At 41.8% G+C, this 24835-nt stretch overlaps 1 protein-coding gene across 1 annotated transcript in view; it reads left to right on the forward strand.

Annotated features, from left to right (window-relative positions):
• Positions 1-24835, forward strand: part of ELAPOR2 (endosome-lysosome associated apoptosis and autophagy regulator family member 2) — a 77399-nt gene that overhangs the window by 37957 nt on the left and 14607 nt on the right. Inside the window, exons 3-12 of the mRNA XM_075274033.1 lie at positions 3612-3807; positions 6935-7082; positions 7895-7981; positions 15156-15261; positions 15987-16139; positions 16380-16468; positions 17846-18026; positions 19008-19136; positions 22218-22308; positions 22826-22922. Coding sequence (XP_075130134.1) covers positions 3612-3807; positions 6935-7082; positions 7895-7981; positions 15156-15261; positions 15987-16139; positions 16380-16468; positions 17846-18026; positions 19008-19136; positions 22218-22308; positions 22826-22922 — 1277 coding nt within the window. The remainder of the gene's footprint in view (positions 1-3611; positions 3808-6934; positions 7083-7894; positions 7982-15155; positions 15262-15986; positions 16140-16379; positions 16469-17845; positions 18027-19007; positions 19137-22217; positions 22309-22825; positions 22923-24835) is intronic.

Consider the following 24835-nt stretch of genomic DNA (forward strand, 5'->3'; position numbering starts at 1 on the left):
ATGTGATCTATTGGGAATTCAGATCTTTGCGGGACATATTAAGTGTATTATCACATATACTCACACCATTTATGCCTTTTTTTAAGCACATACAATTGTGTTCCCTACAAATTTCACATGTCGTATAAACCTTTGATTTTTGTATTATAAGTACCATGTTTATTTGGTGAACTATAGCAATAATGATTAATAATAATAAAATAGGTGTATATCAATATAAGTTTCTTTCTGGCATAAAAAAATGCTCTGTGGGTCAAAGATCAAAGCAGCTTGCCTTTATACGTACTATTGTGCCTGTACTCTTACACATCTTCTAGAGCTCTAGTAGATTCCAGAGATTTCTTGGCTAAATGTAAATGAGTCTTTTTAAGTCACTAGAATAATGCAGACCAAACCAGTATGGCCCTCTAGCTGGATAACACCTCTGGCAAATCTCTGAATAGTTACCCTGCCAGTTCCCAGTATATTTTTTGTATCAAATCCTCACAGTTTTCAAGACCTCTTCTTGCTGTTATTCTTTCTGCTTACTCTCAGTGGATAAAAATCTAAGTATGGTCATGTGATGTACAGTCCAGGGTCATGTGATGGACACACAGGTACATCGCTCATTATAATACAGATGGTTGATTACTGTGCTGTGACTGTAACAAGCAGTGCATCTGTATACAGCAAAAAAAGTGATGTGCACACCGCAAACCACTTTTAATACATATATGTACATATATGGACGCTTTTTGTGCTTTTCTTGTCAATGGGTAATGGCTTAGCAGGAAAGAGGCATGGTGACGAGTTGACGACATAAACAAACTAATTGGTGGCGTAGTCAAAAGTTATACCAGATTTATCATTCAGCATCATTTACTAGTAGGTAGGATTAGTAAATCTTAGGCTGAGACCCCACATTGAGGAGACACAGCTTTTTTTGTTGCGTTTTCTTTTTTTTTTTTTTTTTTTTTTGAGCCAAACTCAGGAGTGGATTGAGCAGAAGGGAGAGGTATAAGAACTTCATATATTTCTCCCATTTCTCTTTTAACCATTTTTGACTTTGATTCAAAAAAAGGCAACAAAATCTGCAACAAGAAAAGCTGTGTTTCCAAAATGTGGGCATTTATGTTAAGCAATAAACAAACAGTTAAATGGTAAACAGGAAACAATAATTCACATGGTAAATCTAATTTATCCAATGCTGAAATCCAACTGAAATTATGGATGTGTCAATTTTTGAGAATTCCTGGAAACATACTGTGTTAGTAGTTTTTCTGTTTATTTTTTAAGAGAAGCTGAGTATCAGCATTTAGGCTAAGGCCCCACATAGTGGGGTGCAGCAAAATCCACGGAGGCAATACAACACGGTTTTTCTCGCATCGCTTTTCACAGAAGGGCTGCAGAGTTTTCTTCTGCAGACTTTCTGCTTCCAGTATACCTATGGGAAACCACCAGCATTTCCGTAGGTATAATTGACATGCCGCAATTTCCAAAATGTCCGTTTCTTCACAGACCATAAGCATTACATTTTTTGTTCTAAAAATGGTTGATACAGTCTTAACTGATGTGAAAAATAAATGAACCACTGACAACACAGCCATAAAATCAAAATGTTTGTGAGCTGTTAGTGGTAAAATAAAAAGACTTCACACTTTCATAAATCACTGATGTGTGAATAAGCCCTAAAGCTGAGGTCACATGTTGCAGTAAAGCTGCTTTTTTGTTGTATATTTTTACCACATTTTTTATAGGCAGAATTAACACAGTAAGCTCTTCACTTATATTACTCAAGTAATAGTCACTTGTGGAGTTACTCTTGGCTTTGTCCCCCCCCCCCAAATAAAAGCACCAAAATCTGCAGTTTTGTCATAACAGCTATAATTTTCTTATTATTAGCCCACAGCTGTTTTTCCTGATTCACCCATGCACATACACTGACTTTCATATACACTCATCGATTAAAAAAAAAATTAAAAAAAATCACAATCCCAGGTAAAAAGGTTCTCAGAGGCTACCTTTGGGTAGTTTACTTGTTAAACATGACTCTACAACGCGCAGCTGATCAACGAGTGAAAGCTTTGGTGTTAAGACAAAGCTCTATTTCAGCTTTCCACTGTGGGGGGGGGGGGGGATGGAGGGCTGGAAAATGAAGAAGAATCTGAGGCAGAAGTCCACCTCACTTCATCTTCTTTCACTGCTGTTGTCATAGGCTGTAACAGCTCAGCACTACGTGCAGAACTTCCTGCGGCCGCATCTGTTGGCAGGGCTACCAACTGGCATTTTTCAGAAGGATAATAGCAAGGCTTTCCCAGTAATGTCTCCGCCAGATTAAAACAATTCCTTAGCATGTCTAGTTAGCATTAATGGGACTAGGTGGAACATCAGTTTTGGCAACTTACGAATGTGCAGGTTCTAAGATCTGGTTCACATCTGTGTCAGCAATCCGTTCGGATTGCCAATGCATGTGGTAGTCCATTCGGGGGGGGGGGGGGGAATGTCCCATGCGGACTCCCCCCGAACGGATTACCGACACAGATGTGAACCAGGCCTAAGACCCAAGTTCAACACTTGTGGGCAAATGTGCCACAGGATATCATATGGAGCATATGGAGCCTATGTGCCGTCATGCCCAGCAGTATCACATTTTGTCCAATAGGGTGTCCAACAGGGCAATAGAAACCTCCATTCAGGTGTACAGTTTTCCCAATAAAATTATCCTTTTACTCTAATATTGTCATCACTGAAATATATCATCATTATATTCACAAATAAAATTTTATTTCATTCCAACAACTCATTCTTGGGGCGTTTATACGTTAACAAGTATAATATGCGAATGACAAAGCTGTCATAAGGATCTTTTTACTGATTTCTGCTTTTTGGTGCGCCGTAGGTAGCATTAGGCCCCGTTCCCACGGAGTAACACGCCGCTTATTTAGACACGTATACACGTGTCAGAGCGAGGTGCTTCAAAACAGATCCCATTGACTTCAATGGGTGCTGGCTTACACGCGCTACACATTGAAATCAATGGGAGGCTTTATAACACATTGATTTCAATGTGTAGCGTGCGTAAGACCGGCACCCATTGAAGTCAGTGGGATTTGTTTTGAAGCGCCTCGCTCTGACACGTGTATACGTGTCTAAATGAGCGGCATGTTACTCCGTGGGAACGGGGCCTTATACCTTTACATAAGTGTCAGTTTACTCCTTAGTTGAATGGTGGGGAACAGGGTTGATTCATTTTACATGACCACTGACAGTTCAAATGAGTTTCATATAATCTTAAGAAACCTTACAAGACATATGTAAGAGCAAGTTAGAAATTATCTCTAACCAGTCTGACAAGAATGACCTGAAATTCTTATCTAAAGGAATGCCAAGAAACTTAATAGCCTGTGAACATATGGTGATAGTGCGCTGACTAAAGCTGTACATGGTCATATCAGGCTAGTATATTTTTTTCTAAATTCTTTGTGAATCTGATTGACCAGCTTCATGAAATAAATCATGTGATAAACTCAGAAATATTACTGGTTCTTGTTCTCTGTTTAGTTTGTTTCATTTACTTAAAGTATAGTGTTCCTTTTCCGTATAGCTTATTGACAATCGGTTCTGTTTTTCAGCATTTTCCTGTGAATCTGGCCAGTTCTTGGATATTAAAACCCAGTCATGCACAGAGTGTGCAGCAGGAACATACTCCTTAGGAACTGGGATCAAGTTTGATGAATGGGATGAGATGCCATCAGGATTTTCCAATGTGGCAACGTTTATGGAGACCACTGCTGACTTTTCTGGAAACAGACCTGATAGCTGTGATAAGTATGTGCTTTCCTGAAACCTAAGAAATATTATTAGCGTGCCATTAGAAGCTTGTAGCTGGGACCTGTGGCTTCCAAGCAGTGTTAGCTTAACAGGGTCTGCCATTACACAGCTATGATGCATTTTTTTTGCCTGTATCAGTGCTTCTATGTCAAACCATGTTTATTCTATACATTTATATATTTCCTGCACCCAGAGGCATTTGTTTGTTATAGAGGTTATTAGCAGAGATGAGCGAACACACAAATGTTCGAAGTTCGAAATCCGATTCGAACAGCCGCTCACTGTTCGAACGGGTTTCGAACCCCATTATAGTCTATGGGGAACATATACTCGTTAAGGGGGGAACCCAAATCCGTCTCAGGAGGGTCACCAAGTCCACTATGACACCCCAGGAAATGATACCAACACCCTGGAATGACACTGGGACAGCAGGGGAAGCATGCCTGGGGGCATATAAGTCACTTTATTACATGGAAATCCCTGTCAGCTTGCGATTTTCGCATCTAACTTTTTCCCATAGGAATGCATTGGCCAGCATTGATTGGCCAGTCTTCAGAATTCGGCCAATCAGCGCTGGCTCTGCCGGAGGAGGCGGAGTCTAAGATCGCTCCACACCAGTCTCCATTCAGGTCCGACCTTAGACTCTGCCTCCTCCGGCAGAGTCAGTGCTAATTGACTGGAGACTGGCCAATCAACGCTGGCCAATGCATTAATATGGGTATGCGGTGATGCAGCCGAAATGAGCGAGTGCACACACTCACCTCTGCTGTGCAGCGACTCAGCAGTGTTGAGCCAGTTCTGCTCAACTACACCGTGTGCCGGTCAGCCCTGCTGTGCAAGCTCGGCACACAGTCAGCTCTACTGATTCTGTATACTGATTCTGTATACTGGCCAATCAACGCTGGCCAATGCCAGCGGTGATGCAGAGCTGAGTGTGTGCCGAGCTCGCACAGCAGAGCCGACCGGCACACGGTGTAGTTGAGCAGAACTAGCTCAACACTGCTGAGTCTCTGCACGTCTTCTGTATCTCATTCGGCCAATCATCGCGACTCAATGCATTCCTATGGGAAAAAAGTTTATCTCACAAAAAACACAATTACACACCCGATAGAGCCCCAAAAAGTTATTTTTAATAACATTCCCACATAAATATAGGTTATCCCTAGCTATCCCTGCCTGTACAGCTATCCCTGTCTCATAGTCACAAAGTTCACAGTCTCCTATGACCCGGATTTGAAATCCACTATTCGTCTAAAATGGGGGTCACCTGATTTCGGCAGCCAATGACTTTTTCCGATTTTTTTCAATGCCCCCGTTGTCGTAGTTCCTGTCCCACCTCCCCTGCGCTGTTATTGGTGCAAAAAAAGCGCCAGGGAAGGTGGGAGGGGAATCAAATTTTTTTGGAGTTTGCCACGTGGCGTCCGTATGGAATCGAACATCTCGAACAGCCTGATATCCGATCGAACATGTGTTCGATAGAACACTGTTCGCTCATCTCTAGTTATTAGCTATTCAGCTGAGCAGTGTATGTGTACTATATAAGATTAAACCAAAGCACTGCCCAGATGTTCAGATGCCCGATCCTTATCTCCCCTGATATTTGCTGCAGTATAGGACTTTCAACAGAAAGAGATCCTGTCATTTTTGTAATGTTACTTTTGTACATTTCATACATTTTGTACATTTTTCTTATCCAGATGAAGAAGAGTTATCCCGAACTTCTGCAATTGTTTAAACTGATGCAGTGTGATATCTCTTCACAGAAGACAACAAAAAATGAAAAGTTATTGGAAAAACATTATAAAATGACTTTTCATTAGTCTTCTGTGATATCATGCTGCAGCAGCTTAACCAGTTGCAAAAGTTTGGGTTAACTCTATCACATCTGTATATCCTAAGGTTAGGCCATTGAAAGTCCTGTAAAACCTAAAAGAGATGACATAATGGAAAAGCATCTATAACTTTTAGCAAGATGTACCAAATATATCACAAGGTATGCACCACTCTGATACTTTTGGCTCATCTTCAGACCCTGGACTGAGTAGCAGAAAACCACATTAAGGTTAAGGTCCCGCGGGCCGGAAACACAGCGCTAAAGCGCTGCAGGAACGACCGCAACGTGAACGCATCGTGGATCTACCCGCAGCGCTTTGAACAAAAAGCTCACAGAGTTTTCCTTCGCAGATTTTCTGTTACAATTATATCTACGGGGAAGCCTCCGGCCTTTCTGTAAATATAATTGACATGCTGCGATTTTCAAAACTACAACGGTTTTGGAAATCGCAGCGTGTCTGCACTGCATTTTTTTTTCCGCAAAGTGGGGATGGGATTCGCATGATACTGTAAAACGCCACAATTTTTCCTGCGTCATTTCCACCGCGTGGGGCTCCAGCCTAACACAATACAGTGATCTTCAAATAAGGTTGATAAAATTAATGAATCATGGACCCAAAATAAAGGTAAAAGTTTACCAAGTACCAGAATATTGGCATAAATGTTCTTAGATTTAGCCACATAAGAAAAACGCAGTAAAGCACTATTTTAGGTCCATTTTTCTAGATTTGAGCCAGAGTACCAACAGTTTTTTTTTAACTGATGGGGGAGTGGGGGAGTACACTTCCACTCACAGAGCCCAATAATCTAAGGCCAAGCTTGGTTATATTTAAGGGTAACCTCTGTAGCCTACACCCTGTTTCATGCTTTCACATTGTTTAGCCAGTTCAGGAGATGGTATGATGTTTTAGGACCCGTTCACACAGGGAGCAGATTGACGGGTTTTGGTTTCGAGAGTGACGCGGGAAGCCGCGTCACAATAGGGCCAAAATGCGGCTTCCGACAGTCTCGGCTTCCCCCTCCGGAGTAGGCTCAAATGAATGGGCCTAGTCCGGAGGGTGCTGCCGTGAGACAGACGCCAGGGCTGAATCAGCTTCAGAGTCCGCCTGAAGAAAGGGCGATCTACATAGACCTCCATTGTGAGGGGGCGGATTGCGGATTGTGAGGGGGCAGATTATGACGTGGATTCAGCACCATAATCCGCCCCCTCTTGCCCTGTGTGAACCGGGCCTTATGGGACAGGCAGTGAGCTGATACTAACAGCTACTCTACTTATGTTTTGTGTAAACAGCTCGTCTTGGATTCCTCGAGGAAACTACATTGAATCGAATCGAGATGACTGCACGGTGTCTCTTATTTATGCTGTGCACCTCAAGAAAGCTGGCTCCGTGTCCTTTGACTATCAATACGTGGACAACAACATATTTTTTGAATTCTTTGTAAGACTAATTTTAAGATATATAACTGTGTGATATACATTTATTAGCTTACAACTTCCCTCCAGTTTCATATATAGAGGTAATGCTAAGTGATGGATTATTATAACTTGTGATGGCTTTACCTCCAGCTCACACACACGTGGCAGCGCTTTGTGGACACTAGTTTTACATAACTGCATGGTGTATCTTCAGCAGCATATGGTGTCTTAGTATGATGTTCTTCTGTAGAAGCAATGCTTTTAGAGAAGAATGCCTCTATAACATGGCTTCCAATGCCATGTTTTGTTTTTTTCTTTTGGAGTCATATAACATCTTCAAACCTTCTTATGAAATTGGAGGCATTTAGGAGTTGTATGAAGCTGTAATACAATCCCACTGAAAACATGAGTTTGCAGGGCAAAAGCGGTTGCTGATATATGAGCTAATCTTTGTTCCTATATCTTCAGGGTAAGTTCCTGCGTCACAGTCAAATTGCATTTTGTGATCACCCTCATATTACAGAAATAGACTTCGGATGAGCTGATAAATTTAGCCTGAAGGACTTATCTGTTTGAGGTCACCTGATTTGACTGGACATGTGATGGCCTGGCCAAATGTGTTTCATGATGATTAACCCTTGGATATGCTCTCTATCTTATAATTAGTTAAGAGAATTGCAGACCTACCCTTCGGATTTAGCCAAATATTATTTTTTTTGAGAAATGAATATATTTATTTATTGTGGTGTTCTATTTTCTTATATTAGTCTGTAGCATGTATTATCCCTCAAGCACTTTTTATTATTTATTTATTGGTTGTTTTCTCTTTTCTAGATACAAAATGACCAGTGTCAAGAAACAAGTTCTGCATCCGATAAGTGGGTGAAACTCTCTGAGAACAGCGAATGGATGCATCATTCGGTATGAATTCTTAGTTATCCTAATGTACTTTTTTTTCTAGGTTATAGTCCTTAACCAAAAAGAAATTAGTGTTGTTATCTCATTGTGTAGGACATCATTGCGTAGCACTAGCTATATCATAGGCAACCAGAAAACAAAATGTCAATTTGTGATAAATGAAAGAAATAAAAATTGTGGTGCACTGCAGAGACTTTACCTCTCAATGTTATTTTTTTTCAAAGCTTCAGAAATGTTACATTTACTTATATAAGGCCGGGTTCACATCTGCGTCCTGGTCTCCGTTCTGCAGGTTTCCGTTTCCGAGACGGGAACCTGCAGGCATTTTTAAAACCCATTCATTTGAATGGGTTTGAAAAGTGTCCGGCCGTGAGCGCCGGTGAGCCTTTTATGCTCTCTGCGGCGAAAGAGTTTTTTTTTTTTAACCGGACACAGAGTCGGTCATGCAGGACTTTTTAGTCTGGTTTTAAAAAAATGGTTTCGCCGCAGAGAGCATAAAACGCTCACTGGCGCTCACGGCTGGACTCGATCTGACAGGTAACCTGATAACGGAGACCCGAAGGCTGGTGTGAACCCAGGGTCAGATTGCTCTTTGTAAGCTAAAAACATGCCTGTCATAGTTGCCAACAGAGTAGTGAATTTTTATGGTTTTCTTGACTAGTGAACATAAGAGCATGCATAGGAGTATGAAACATAGCACTGACTCCTAGTTTTTTTCCCTGTAGGGTCAGCTTAGTCATATGACTGTGTATAAAAAGACACTGATCTGTGAAAAGTTTGCCATGCCATTATGTTCCCTATAGTATCACTGAAATAAGCTGGGCGAGGGAGCTAAAACTTTACTTGTATTATGTCTCTAGATAGGTGTACAACACCTAGTGTGTCGTCTAAAATAAAAGTTTTATTCCATGAACATCCTAATATTCCATTATAGAGGTGCAACAGTATTTCCAGACAGATGCAGAGATTTTAATACATTTGTGCAAACCGTACAGTCCCAGTGTAGGTGCTGCAACACCCAGGAGTACTGGTAGCTCCACAAGACCCTTTAGCTAGTGACTGCAGTGGAATTAATTCCTACACATGTGCTGGATATAAGACCTAAACAGAGTTTCTCATCAGGGGTCAACATTAAACAAAATTTAAGGCCACAACAGTCCAGACCTTTCACCAATAGAAAGGCTTATTATGAGACAGAAAAATACACAAAGATAATTCAGGACCATTGAGCAGCTACAATCCCGTATAAAACTAGGATGGGAAAACATTCCTGTCCCAAAACTCCAGCAATTGGTCTCCTCACTTACCTGACGTTTACAGACTGGTGAAAAGATGAAGGGGTGCATCACAAAGCATGGTTTTTGCCATAATCAACATTCAGAAAGTGGCAAATTAATGAAAAGGGGAAAGGGTATAGGGGTCAAAAAGTGAAATAATATATCTCAAAATAGAGCAGTGGGGGTTAGGTGTCATGGAGTGAGGTTGAAAGTAACTGTCTATCTTGGTGGATGCCCGCTCCGTATGTAATAAACTTACTTATGTAATAAACTTACCTACATCCACGACCTTTTCATTCTCAATGATCTTACATTTCTTGGTCTCACTGAAACATGGCTGACACCCTCAGACACAGCCTCCCCCGCTGCACTCACCTATGGAGGTTTGCAATTCTCACATACTCCCCGCCCCAACAACAAACCTGGCGGAGGCGTAGGCATCCTCCTGTCAGACAAGTGTTCATTTGCCCCTATCCAGGCGCTACCTGCCCTTAGCCCCTCCTCCTTTGAAGTGCATTCTGTTCGTATCTTCTCACCCGCCAACCTCCGACTGGCCGTCATATACCGACCGCCAGGACCTACCGCTGCCTTTATCGACCACTTCACCACCTGGCTCACACACTTCCTATCTACAGACACCCCCACCATCATCATGGGGGATTTCAACATCCCCATTAACACAGACCACCCTTCCGCCTCCAGTCTCTTGTCCCTCACCACCTCCTTTGGTCTCTCCCTCTGGTCCTCTTCTGCCACCCACACAAAGGGGGGCACACTAGACCTAATATTCACCCGCCTCTGCTCCATATGCAACCTCTCTAACTCTCCATCCACGCTCTCTGACCACAACCTGCTGACGTTCTCTGCCCTCTCTTCTCCAACGGACCCCCCACTCTCTAAACCACCACGCCCCCGCAGGAACCTCAACCACCTTGACACCTGCACCCTCTCAGACTCTCTCCTACCACTCGCTGACATATCCTCAATCCAGGACACAGATGCCGCTGCTGCCTTCTATAATACCACCATTACCTCAGCCCTTGATTCTGTAGCCCCCTACACAAACTCCAGAGCCCGACCAATCAATAGACAACCCTGGCACACCGACCAGACTAAAAAACTGAGACGTGCCTCGCGGGTTGCAGAGCGCCTCTGGAAGAAAAGCCACTCCCAGGAGGACTTCCTCAGGTGCAAAGAGGCAGTTCTCACATTTAAGAACGCACTCACCGCCACCAAGCAGGTCTACTTCACCACACTCATATCCGCACTCTCTCGCAACCCCAAACAGCTATTCTCCACCTTCAACTCCCTCCTCCATCCTCCCGCCCCCCCCCTCCATCACTTATCTCAGCTGACGACTTTGCCTCCTACTTTAAAACTAAAATTGACACCATCAGAGACAGCCTCACCCTACTCCCCCTACAATCCATCCACCCAACTGCTCGCTGCTCCCCATCCCTGACCTGTTTCTCCTCCATCACTGATGAAACACTCTCCTCCCTAATCTCCAAATCCCACCTCACCTCCTGCGCGCTCGACCCGATTCAATCACATCTCATCCCCAAGCTCACTGAGGTTATCACTCCAGCCCTAATCCATCTCTTCAATCTATCCCTAACCAATGGATCCTTCCCCTCAGCCTTCAAACACGCCACTGTCACTCCTATACTTAAGAAACCGTCCCTCGACCCGTCCTCTCCTGCCAACTATCGTCCCATCTCACTACTCCCGTACGGCTCAAAACTTCTTGAGCAACACGTCCACTCAGAACTCTCCTCCTATCTCTCGTCCAACCTGCTCTTTGACAGACTTCAGTCAGGCTTCAGACCCCGGCACTCCACTGAAACTGCCCTAACAAAAGTCAATAACGACCTGCTAACCGCCAAAGCCAAGCGCCATTACTCTGTCCTCCTCCTCCTCGACCGCTCCTCTGCCTTTTATACAGTTGACCACTCCCTCCTGTTAGAAATTCTCTCATCCCTTGGTATCTCAGACCTGGCCCATTCCTGGATCTCCTCATACCTCTCCGACCGCACATTCAGCGTCTCCCACTTGCACACCACCTCCTCACCACGCCCTCTCTCTGTAGGTGTCCCCCAAGGCTCCGTCCTAGGACCCCTCCTGTTCTCCATCTACACCCTTGGCCTGGGCCAACTCATAGAATCTCATGGCTTTCAGTACCATTGCTATGCCAACGACACCCAAATATATATCTCTGGACCAGACATTACCTCCCTGCTGGCCAGAATTCCAGATTGTCTAGCGGCCGTAGCCTCCTTCCTCTCCTCCCGCTTTCTCAAACTCAACATGGAGAAAACAGAGTTTATCATCTTCAGCCCATCCTGTATGGCCCCTCCACCTGACCCATCTATCAAAGTTAATGGAACCCCACTTACCCCTGTCCCACAGGCCCGATGCCTTGGGGTAACCCTGGACTCCGACTTATCCTTCAAACCACATATTCAAAGCCTCAACACCTCTTGTCGCCTCCAGCTCAAGAACATCCACCGAATCCGCCCCTTCCTCACCCAGGAAACTACCAAGATGCTCGTCCAGGCCCTCATAATCTCCCGCTTAGACTACTGCAACACCCTTCTGCATGGACTCCCGGCTAACACCCTCGCCCCCCTCCAGTCCACCTTAAACTGTGCTGCTCGCTTAATCCACCTCACCCCCCGATCTTCATCAGCTGCTCCCCTCTGCCAGTCCCTCCACTGGTTACCCATAGCCCAGCGAATTGAGTTCAAGCTACTAACGCTAACATACAAAGCCATCCACAACCTGGCCCCTCCATATATCTCTGACCTCATCTCCCGCTACCTGCCCACACGTAACCTCAGATCCTCCAATGACCTCCTACTCCGCTCTGCCCTCATCCGCTCCTCACACAACCGTCTCCAAGATTTCTCCCGTGCATCCCCCATACTCTGGAACTCCTTACCACGACACATAAGACTGACCCCCACAATCACAGGATTCAAGAAGGCCCTGAAGACTCACCTATTCAGGAAGGCCTACAACCTCCAATAACACTATCACCGCACTGCCATCTGTACAGTCTCCCCCTCTCCTTCTGTCTCTACCCCCCTTCCCTCATAGATTGTAAGCCCTCACGGGCAGGGCCCTCTACCCCACTGTGCCAGCCGATCACTGTTAGTATGATATGTACCTGTATATTTTGTGTATTGTATGTAACCCCCAAATGTAAAGCACCATGGAATTAATGGTGCTATATAAATAAACAATAATAATAATAATAAAAAATAATAAAGATGAACATTAATCATGATCCAGTTCAGCTTCAATTTGACTAGATACAGAGGACAACTGCCTTTTTCCAGTAACTTGCTGTGACAATCTTTGTTACCATTATGTTCAGTAGAGACTGTTAAGATGGAGATTTGAGAGTGATAGAGTAAAACGTGTTATAGGTTCTCCACCAAAACCATCTCACATTTGAGCAAGTCCACCAGGTATGAACATGAGTCCCCACATTCCCACAATTCATTAGGGAACATCTTAGCTAGTCTTATTGGAGAATTACTTTTGTAATTTGTCTCAACTAATGTATAATATTAATGGAAATTTTATAGGTCCTTCCTGCCATGTTCCGCCATTTTCTCCATTAGAACATTTTAGACAGATCTCGCTCACATAGAGTCATTTATGCTAGTTTGATGGATATAGACATAAGTTATGTCCTAGAACGAAGTCCTATAAAATAAATTCCCGGTTCTTTAAAATCCCTTCTCCATCTGCCACCTGAACACCTGATACTGGATACCTGGCAGGAAATAAGGGTTCTGGAGTGATCAAGAAGCTGGGAGGTGAGGAAATTGAAGTATGAGGGTGGTTTTAAGTCTTTTCCATGGGGCTACTGATGAAGAGAGGTGTGAGCATAATATTGGTGGATTGTCTTTAGATTTCAACCACATCAGCAAGTCTCTAGGTAGAGCAGGCAGCTGTACCACTGAAAACCAGTTGGGCACACTACATTGTCTAATTAGGTTAGTGAGTTGATGTAGGTTTGGAAGGACTAAACCTCCATAGATTTTTATATAAAGGACCTGCATTTTTACAGGCCCAAAACAAAAGTGAGGACCTCTTTCTGAAGTTAAGATAGGAAGAAGGTACATCTATAGGTAGAGCACGAAAAATGTACAGGTGTCTCAGCGCCAGCTAATAAAATCACCACTTCCCTCCAAAACTGTGATATGGATGGGCAAATGCACAAGTCCGCACTTTAAACAGGGCATCTGTGACAGAAATCAGAAGTGACTCTGCCCATCCAATATAGCCACATTAAAAAGATTCTACCAGAATCCTGTTTTTAGCTAAACCCACGTCGGAATAGCCTTAAGAAAGGCTATTCTTCCCCTACCTTTAGAAGTGTTCTCCGCGCCGTCATTCAGTATATATTCCTGGATTTCTTAATTTTGGTAATGAGTTTTCTCACAACACTGGGGGTGGTCCCCAGCGCTAAAACAGCCCTGTACCGCGAGAAAACTCTCCAGCGCTGCCTTCTTCTTGTTCCACCTCTTCTCTCCTGTTCGGCCACAGGAAAATAGCCGACTGTGCCCACTGCCAATGTCCATCGGCCATTTTCCTGTGGCCGAAGGGGAGTGACCCAATGGCAAACGAAGCGGAGTTGGCCAGCCAAATAATGCAAAAAGACATCTGAACCATCTGGGCCATTCCTGCCTAATCTTTAGATCTCCACCAAGTAGAAAGATTCAGTTTAGGGCATCCCCACACCCACACAAAAATGTTCTCTGGGAATCCATCGCTATAAAATAAAAACTCTTCTGAATGAATGTGCTAGATTGTTCTAAGGCATAAAGTACAAGATTACACACTATTTTGTCTTCCATCCACCTCTAATTTCTTGCCAAACCAGAGATATTAGAAAAGAGCGTGAGATAGATTAGGGAGCAAATTTAGTGGTGATAATGTGAGTATGATATCATCTTCAAATAGAGCACACTTATGGATTTGATTTTGAATCTTAATCTCAAACCTAGTCTCCGGGTTCAAACAAGATTGGGAAAAGGAGGCACCCTTTTCATGTACCTTGATTTAAGTGAAAAGTTGGGGATTGAAAACCTTCTATGCTCTCATTTGCAGTAGAGGGTTGAATGGATAAAGTGAAATAGAGTTAAAAATTTTGATCCAAAACTTCATCTTCTAGGATGTTAAAATTTATTACAGGTTGAGAGAATCAGATGCTTTGTATAGGTCCAATGATAAGCAGAGGACTTATTTGATAGACGAAACTTCCCTTCAGGAGCGAATCAAGGAGATTGTCAGTCTAGAGGTTTAATTAGAAGTTTATTAATTAAGTGTAAACTCCACCTAATCAGGATGTATTTATCTGAATAGCCATAATTTTGCCATAGATTTCTAAATTCATGAGCAAAATGGGCTGCGAGTGGTCTTTGCCTGGTTTAGGGATGACTGAAAAGAAAGCTCTGAGAGATTCTGCATGGTGGATAGAACTGAAATATTGTACAAGGTAGGAAGCTAAGAAATCAGCCATTTTTCACCACCTCCTGTAAGTCAATTTGTTTTTCCAATAGGTCCTTAAGAGGTAATGGAGTATCTTTAAGAAGCGCCTAGTCTTCTCAGAAAGCTAATTCTACTCTTCTATACATCAGACTATAAAGTAGAAAATATTTCATGAACATATTTTGGGTGTTCAGACAGTTTGCCATTAAGTAGAACTAATTTGGGGTGGTGTATTATAAGGTTCGAGGGGGTCAGCCGTCTTGCCAAGAACATTCCCAGTAATGTCTTCAGTAATGTTATTTTATATAGTAAAATAAATAGTTACCGTAAATACAAATAAATAGTTATTTTTTTTAGTTTTACTTCTATTTAACATCCTGATTTTATAATTGCAGGTGGCTTTAAAATCGGGAACCAACATTTTGTATTGGAGAACTACTGGCATTCTTCTGGGATCAAAGGTGGTGAAGCCTGTCCTGATAAAGAACATTACTATAGAAGGTAAAATACAATACCGACCTCTTGTAAACTTTTTCAATAAAGTAGGCAATTTTAAGGTCAACTTGCAAAGGGGTGGAATTGTTTAAAAAATACAATTTAATGAGGTTATAAATTATAATTGTAATATCATGCCCTGTTTTAGAATTGAGTACAGCCCTCAAAGGGTCCTCCCAAGATTAGACTTAATATGTGTTTATGTACAGTATTATCAGCCAACACAGGACTGTGGAATAACATGACATAACAGTTCACTGCTGATATGTCAGTCACATCTGAGTTCCATCCACATTTAGTCACTCAGCAGTGTAAGGAATGAAACCGCCAAAATAGTTGCCAGCAGAGAATACGTTTCTATTAGACTTAAGCAACTCTCATGGCAGTGCCTTATCTGTCTTTTTTTCATGGTTCACACTAGCGTTGAATTTCTGTTGTTCTGGTCTGTCAAAGGACCAGAAGTATGGTCAGTCAGACCGCTGTAATAGCTGTTACACACGAAGCCCGGTGAAACACATTTTCCATTATGGGGTCCGCAGAGTGTCCATTACTTTACAACTGAAACCAGTGGAGAAAAAGTTCCCCATGCAGGCGTTTTTTTGCTTGCAGATTTCAGGTGGACATTACAACAGTGCAGACTCCAGTGCAAACTCTGGTGAAGACGTGAACTAAGCCTTTGACTTCTTATTAAAACAATACATTTTTACCATATGTATTTTGTCTTGTTACAGGAGTCGCATACACATCTGAGTGCTTTCCTTGTAAGCCCGGTACGTTCAGTGATACACCAGGATCTTCATTTTGCAAGATCTGTCCCAGGAACACATATTCTGATAAAGGAGCAAGAGAGTGCAATAAATGTAACCCGGAAACACAGTACTCAGGTATTTAATGGCTATGACATTAATAACCACTCCTGGTTTATGCAATAGAAGTTTACTGAAGTTGTATATCTCCTTGGGTTAGCTCCAGCTGATTTTCCATGCATACGATTTAGAGTTAATGGAGATGTACAGCTGGCCTAAGGGAATTAGAAACTATTTCCTTTTATTAATAGTCACATAGAAAGCGGTTTTCAGGCTTTCTCATTTTCAGTCATTAAAGTAAATCTTATATCCTTTCAGATGAAGGAGCAAGCAAGTGTTTAGATCGTCCTCCATGCTCAGCTAAAGATATGTTTCAAATACACACTGCTTGTGACAATGAAGGGAAGGTAATGTATATCTGCTCTGTATGTCTTCCACGTCTCATGGCATTTATAGATTCTGTTACTGGTTTCTGTATGAGATTATTAATGAAGTTTTCTGTGTTCACAATACTGCTTGCCTAGCATAGCCTATCAATGCCATATTTGATGGGTGCCAGGGGTGCTTGTTTGAAGATGATTTGGTGTATTTTATACACCTGTATGTCGTACACTTAGTAGTGCAGGAACGTTTGTACGTTTGGAACAGCTCCATTGAAAACTGTCATTGTACTGAACATAGCAGGTGAATAAACTTTACATTTTTCACTGCAACCCTTAGTGTTGCTGCCTTTTTCCTTTGATTTATTTGCTGCTCCTTAAGGATACTTTCATGGTATCTAAGGCCCCGGTTCACATCTGAGTTCAGAAAATCCATTCGAAATCAGTATTTGAAATCTTCAAAAACTGATTTAGAACGGTCCGGATTAAAACCCGTTGATTTCAATGGGTTTTAAAAGTAATCCGCATGTATTGTGCCATTTCCGTCTGCTTTCATTTTTTTTTTTTTTTTTTTTTGTGGAGAGAAAAGTAGAACTTTTAACACTGAGGTCTATGGAAAACAGATTACATACAGATTACAAATGGATAGCAGTCAGCTTGTGTCCATTTTGCAATCTGCTTTTCCCTCTGCGCATGCTTAGAATGAAGATGGGGGAAGAAAAAACAAAACATGGACTGGTCAAAAACAAACATAAGGGCTCGTTCACATCTGTGTCCCGGCCTCCGTTCTGCAGGTTTTTGTTTCCTGCCAGAAACTGGGCAGGAGACGGAAATCTGCAGGCATTTTTCAAACCCATTGATTTGAATGGGTTTGAAAAGTGTGCGGCCATGAGCTTTTTATGCTCTCCGCGGCGAAACAGTTTTTTTTTAACCGGACACAGAGTCGGACATGCAGGACTTTGTGTCCAGTTTAAAAAAAAAAAAACAGTTTTGCAATGGAGAGCACAAAACGCTCACCGGCGCTCATGGCCGGACTCGGTCTGACAGGTTTCCATCTTCTGCATGCAGAAGACTGAAATCTCATAACGGAGACCCGAACGCTGGTGTGAACCCAGAGTGAGTTGACACAAACGGTCACTTTTTTTGATCGGACATTCATTGACTAATTTGTCTAAAAAAAAAAAAAACGGATTCAGATATCCGCTGTGTAACCATTTGGAATCCTTTTTGTGCCAAACCATTTTATTCGGGAAACGGTGTGCAAGCAGATGGACACCAGATGCAGATGTGAACCCAGCCTACGGCATATACTGGAATAGAACTTGGTAAACATTTGAATGTCTTCTGGGGCAAGACATTTGTGAATATAAAACTGACATAGCTTTGTTTGACATGTTTATTCAGACGCAAATCATGTCTAAATGGATTGAGCCAAAGATATGCAGAGATGATCTCTCTGATGCAGTGAAGCTTCCAGCTTCTGGGAAGAAGGAAGATTGTCCACCTTGCAACCCAGGCTTCTATAGCAATGGGACATCTACTTGTTCACCCTGTCAATTTGGGACCTTTTCTGATGGCACACAAGGTGAGATGTCTGTGAGTTTATGTTGAGATGAATTGCTCCTTAATTATTGGGTCCCAAGTGCTTTTCTCCTCTTTCTGTTCTATGGGCTTATTGTGGTACACATAGACACAGTGCAAAGACTGAGTCAACTTCTCTCCTTTTTATCTGGTGATTTTTATATTGCCCACACCTGTTACTTGCCACAAGTGAGTTTATTTCAAGCATGTGATGCTCATTATTTAGCCACAATTTTGAAAAGGTGCCAACAGTTTTGTCCAGCTTATTTTTGAAATTTTGTGTGAACTCATATAGTGACTAGAGGGATTCTTCCATCATGTATACTTTGGATACACTAGAAACCACTATCCACTGCAGGTGTAATCTTTTAAAGGGGTTTTTGGGCAAAACAAATCTCTCTTTTTAAAAAAAATAAATAAATAAAAGGTATGTTAGTGCTATTATTGGGTTAATAAGTGCACCCAAATAACTTAAGCAGTGTTTTGAGTGATTTCTGGGTTTCTCTGGGAGCACCTAGCATATTCTACATTTGTTTATACGGTGTAGCTTCCTGTTGTCTTAGAAATGCATTATGGTAGTTGTAGGCTCTTACACTATCTCATTACACTATACATTTATGAAGCAGCTGTGCTTTATGTCACAGCTCAGCCCATTCATGTGAATGGGACTGAATTGCTATCAGACCATGTGAGCGATGAACGTGCTATCACGTGGCCTGTGAAGTCAAGTGCCTCTGCTGCATCAAACAGCTGATCCATGGGGGTCCAAGATGTCGGACCACCCCAGATTTTCAAGGATAGTACATCAGATAATAAGTCCTGGAAAACCCTTTTAATGATTTCAAGCTTGAAGTATAGCAGTGTTTCATAACTGTATATTTTTGCTATTCTGACCTATAGATTTTTTATAAATTTGTTTCTCCTACAGAGTGTAAGCCATATTCTGCTGGAACTATCCTATAATTTTGATTTCTTTCTCCTACAGAGTGTAAACCATGTGCTGCTGGAACTGAGCCCGTTCTTGGGTTTGAATATAAATGGTGGAACGTTCTTCCTGCCAACATGAAGACATCCTGCTTTAATGTAGGAAACTCAAAATGTGATGGAATGAATGGTGAGCCACTGCAGGCATCCAGATACATGTTACTTGAAAATTATGTATTGTTAAAATGTCACTGCGCACAGAACTCACTTCATTTTGATAACAGCAATTCTAGTTGAGAAACTGGAATTTATGACTATTTTACCTCTTCCTAATTTTATCTGTGATACATGATCATTGCAATTGGGTAAATACCTCCGCCCACCTCTGCTTATTGAAGTGTAAAATATAGACAATCCGGTTTTTTAACTGGCCCATATTACCTCGAAGAACAGGTGATGTACAAAGACCTTAAATCGGGGTAGTGAACCTTGTTTTGTACTGTGTGCCAAGTTAAATGAAAAGCATCAAAGATGAGGTACTTGGAATGCCGTGCAATAATTGTAAGACAGACAACCCCTATACTAAAGTCATATGCCACAAACCATCACACAGAAGTGCTGCCATGAGATGCCTCTGGAAGCATGCGATTATGGATATTTCTTAGGACGCATCTGTACTTTCCCTTTAGAAGCAATAAAGGTACATGAACAACCCCTATTTATTGGTAAATGTATATGTCCAGGAGCACCATATGGCAGAACCCTTAGAGTTGGTTCACACTAGCGCTTGTATTCCGTCTGCAAGGAGTCCGCATGAAGACCCCCCCGAACGGAATACCAACGCTAATGCAATCGCTGTGCAGTTAAGCACATGGAGCCCATAGACTATAATAGGCTCCGTGTGCTTGCCACGCACTGCCCGCACAATTTCTTCGTGCGGGCAGTGCGCGGCAAGCACACGGAGCCCATTATAGTCTATGGGCTCCATGTGCTTTGCAAGCACATCGCTTGCAATTGCGATTGCATTCCGTCCGGGGGGGGTCTCCATGCGGACTCCTTGCGGACGGAATACAACCGCTAGTGTAAACCAACCCTTAGGGTAGCAAAACACTGAAGGATCAAAAGGGATATGCATCCACAACCCGGCTTCTTTAAAATTTAACTTTTAATTCATGAAAAAGTTAAAAAATACAAATAGTGTGCAAAAGTAGGAAAAAACACATAGTGAAAAAATAGTTAACCATTTTCTCACTGTGTTTTTTCCTACTTTTGCACTCTATTTGTATTTTTTAATTTTTTCATGAATTAAAAGTTAAATTTTAAAGAAGCCGGTTTGTGGATGCATATCCCTTTTGATCCTTCAGTGTATTCATTTGGCTTTGTCAAGTCCCAAAGCACGTATCGTACACCCCAAAGACTTCTTTCATAAGATGGTGTGTTGAAGCTAAAAATATAATTTTATTGGCATAGCAAAACACTACTTATCTGGATTCAGCTATAGCTATATCTACATCCAGTCCTAGGTGACCACTGCTTTCACATTGTAAGCATTTTTATTGCAAAACTGCCTGCATTTTTTTGTGCAAAAGCACACCGGTAAACAGAATAATGTCGTATAGTGGCCCCTTCACACCGTATAATGTTCCATAGTGGCTCCTCCATGTGGTATAATGTTCCTTAGTGCCCCCTCCATGCAGTATAGTATCCCATAGTGGTCCTTTCATACAGTATAATGTACGCTCCACATATATGATGTCTCAGAGTGCTCCCTCCACACATTATAATGATCCGTAGTGTCCCCTCCTTGTGGTATAATATCCCATAATGGCCCCTCTACACGGTGTAATGTGACATAGTGCCCCCTTCACACAGCATAGTATCCCAACAAATGTTCCAACAATTTCAGGTTTAATTAAATCCAGATATTTTGGAGTTCACCACTCACTAGCTATTATTATTATACTGGGGAGTCTCAGGGGTCACATTGGCGTCATTATGTGTCATGATGCCAACGTAACCACTGTGGTCTGACGTCAGGTGAAAGTGCCAAACACAACGGGGAGTTGCTCCCGCACACAGGAGAGGTGAGTAACGTTGTTTTTATATGTTTAACCTGGCTGATCAAACATGTTTGATATGTCTGAAGAGACCACAGAGTACAATAAAACCTTGTTTCAGCCATGTTTGGTCCGAATGAAACTGCTGGGTGAATTAATCTAAGTGCCTAAGGGACGCGGGCTGCCATGCCACAGAAATATGTCTTGCGTGTCACTCTTGGCATACATGCCGGGGTGGCTGACCTCTGCTTTAAGTGGTTTCTAATAGAATAGCTCCCTCTGCTGGACAAATTTTATGTATTGGTCAATTGCATCAGTATTTTTCATTAAATGAAAAACAATATTTATTCATAGATATTAAAGCTTTAAATATTAGTTAAAGTGGAATCTGTTGTCATAGTACGTTGTCCTATTTTAGAGAGATGAGAGGAGTTTTCTCCTCATTCATATGAAGTCTTTTGTATTCTTTGTCAGCTGCTATAAGTCAAATTATTTATTTATTTATTTTTGCACTGTCTGCTATAATAGTACACCTGACCTGTCACTATGCTATGCTGGAAACACTTTTGGAAAAGCTAAAATTTAGGGATCTGAAAAACGTTGGTATATCAGTATGCTATATAGAGCAGGCTAGGGTTGAACTATGGCACCAGCTAAAAGTGTCGCTTTCCTTTAATACAATATTACTTTTATTATTCTGGATAAAATTCAATGATTGGTCTTCTGTGTATAGCTTCACCCCTGTATTTTAAAAAGTATTGCCCCTCATGTAGCGGAACATAACTTTGAGTGTAACCCCAGTACAGCCTGTAGCTATGCCCCCGAAGGAGAGTAAAGTGTTCTTTATCACTGGAAAGAGGCAACAGTATTCTTCGCTACTGCGCAATTGTTTTGATAATCTTAGCATTTATGAATCACCTTGCCTGTCTGTACTTGTGAAGATGTTTTTTTACTTGTAGCATATAAATAATATTACATCTTTGTCATATTTGGACAAGGTTCAATATCAGAGTAATTAATAAAATTTATGGCAATTACAAATATGTGTAAAATGTGTATTAAATATTATGTTTATATATGGAAGATTAGTATGTAAACACAAACTAAATCTCTAATTCCACAAAGTCATGTTTCTTATAAATTATTCCTGTGTTGACTTACCACTGCTCATTTGTTCCTTAATATGACTGTACCCTGAATGATGTATTCTACAGGTTGGGAAGTTGCTGGAGATCATGTCCAGAGTGGAGCTGGTGGATCTGACAATGACTACCTCCTTCTAAATTTACATATTCCTGGATTCAAGTAAGCTATGATTCAGTGTTGAAGTCTTGTTCTGATACTTTCAGTATTTCATAAGATAACTGTTGTTGAAGAACTATTTATTACTGCAACTGCAGAACTGATGACAGAAGTGTCTTAGTCTATGTTCACACGCATAGGATCTCATGCAGATTTTGCTAGTTTCTCCTCTCACATTTATGTGAAAATTGTATTTTGTGCATGTTAGTAGGGTTTTTGCAACCTTGTTCATATGCATAGGAAATTTTTCCCACAGATTTTTGTTGTAGTTGAAGAAAAAAAAAATCAGTTAGGATGGATAACAGTATGGCAGCTCATGTAAGTCATACATTGCTGAGCAATGGATGATCTCTAATGCACAACTCTAATATACTGTTTAGGATCATCTTATTATTGCCATTTTTTTCTAGTTCTTGGCAATTAATAAAAAGAAGCTAAAATTAAATCCAGTTGAGAAATCTACCTTTATCCATACTAAATATAGTAACTGTTCTCACATTTTATCTTTTGCTATTTTCAGACCTCCTACATCAGGTGCGAATAGTGCGGAAATGGGCAGGATCACTTTTGTGTTTGAAACCATTTGTTCTGCTGACTGTGTACTGTACTTCATGGTGGTGAGTGAGTCTGTATATAATGATATGGTTTTAGGAGATTGAAATAATTGATTATCTATCTATCTATCTATCTATCTATCTATCTAGTAGGTTCACATATAATTATTTAGAGATTATGTTCAATGCAAGGTAAAGCCGGTTGCAGATGATCGTATGCTTTTCACAGCTGTGAATTAAAGGCACGGGCGGCGCAAGGGGACACGCGTTTGTCACCCATGTGTGCTGGCTGTGCTTCTGCGGCCCCTTTTATTAAATGAATAGGAGCCATATGAAAGCAAGGCCACAAAGCAGGACAGTAATAGAACCTGTTCTATATTTTGTTATTTTGTGACCTGGACAGTCAGCTCACACATGGAACCATGAAATTCACATGGTCGTGTGTACAGACCCATAGAAAAGAATGGGTAAGTGTGCTATCCGTGAAATACACGGATATCACACTGATCGCGGCCTCGGTTGTCTCCAAGGGGCCCGTGTGGGAAATGTAAAATTCCCCCCATGTTGCAGGTTGAGATTCACTTCAGACCCTTCTGTTTTCTCTTCATACAATACTCAACTACTTTTACCTCTAAATGAACATAATAGTGAACTTATTTATTAAAAGTAAAAAATGTAAATCCCTATGTATCTTACTCAGTCCTATCTTGGTGACTAGTATAATGTGACTTCCTTGCCATGCAGTGGCTTTTTCCCAGCAACATAAATAGATTTGTACTATAACCAATCATTAAGGAAGTCACATTATACTAGTCACCAAGATAGGAGTGAGTAAGATACATAGGGATTTACAGTGTTAGATAAGACAGAAACTAGCTCTGTCTGATATACGATATGTATCATCACCCTGGTGGATGTAAGGGACACTTTGAACATGACTTTTTTGTGTATGTGAAAACTTTTAGGCAAAGTGGAAGATATAAAAACTTCATAGACAAAGAAATGATGGACAAACTACATAATAATATTGTTCATATGAGATCTATTTTCTAATACACAACTACAGTTTTGTTACCATTTTTCTTATATTTTGTCAGAGTTACACTGACCTATATGCTATATGTATTTGTCAGCCTTTCTGTATTCAGTTATATTTTAACTTAGTAATGTACAGGTAAACATTCTTAGGGTGAGTTCACATGGAGTAAAGTGCCGCGTGATGTGGCACGTATACGCCGCGTGAGCTTTTGCGGGCTGTTCACGCTCCCATTGATTTCAGTGGGAGCTGGGATCGTATATGTGGCGCTATTTTGCAGCCATGATTTTGCGGCCGCAAAATCACGGCCGCAAAATAGCGCCGCGTATACGATCCCGGCTCCCATTGAAATCAATGGGAACGTATACGGCCCGCAAAAGCTCCCGCGGCGTAGACGTGCCAGATTACGAGCCAAAATACATTGTGTGAATGCACCCTTATTCTGTATTATTGAATGGGCTAAATTACCGTATTTTGCGGACTATAAGGCGCACCGGACTATAAGGCGCATTACCCATGAGCGCCTTATAGTCCTGCCTAGGTCCATATATAAGGCGCACCGGACTACAAGGCGCAGCGCTGTCCAGTGCACCTTATATGATTGAAAGCGGCGGCCGGCAGACTTTGCCGGCGGCCGCTTAACCCCCCGCGTGCCAGCCGCTTCTATTCATTTCAATGGCACGCTTCCATTGAAATGAATGGAAGCGCTCGGCACACGAGGAGTTAAAGGGATTCTATCTTTAAAAGAACTTCCTTCTTGATCACGTCGGAATAGCCTTAAAAGACTATTCGTCTCTTACCTTTTTACCATAGCCAGCGCCGCCTTCTTCCGCAGCTCCGTCTCTGTCTTCTTTGGGCCTCATGGATGACGCATGCGCAGTCGGCTCTAACAGGCTCTCGCAGCCAGAGCCGACTGCGCATGCGTCATCCATGAGGCCCA

This window comes from Leptodactylus fuscus, chromosome 5, assembly GCF_031893055.1.
Source record: "Leptodactylus fuscus isolate aLepFus1 chromosome 5, aLepFus1.hap2, whole genome shotgun sequence".
Classification (NCBI taxonomy): domain Eukaryota; kingdom Metazoa; phylum Chordata; class Amphibia; order Anura; family Leptodactylidae; genus Leptodactylus; species Leptodactylus fuscus.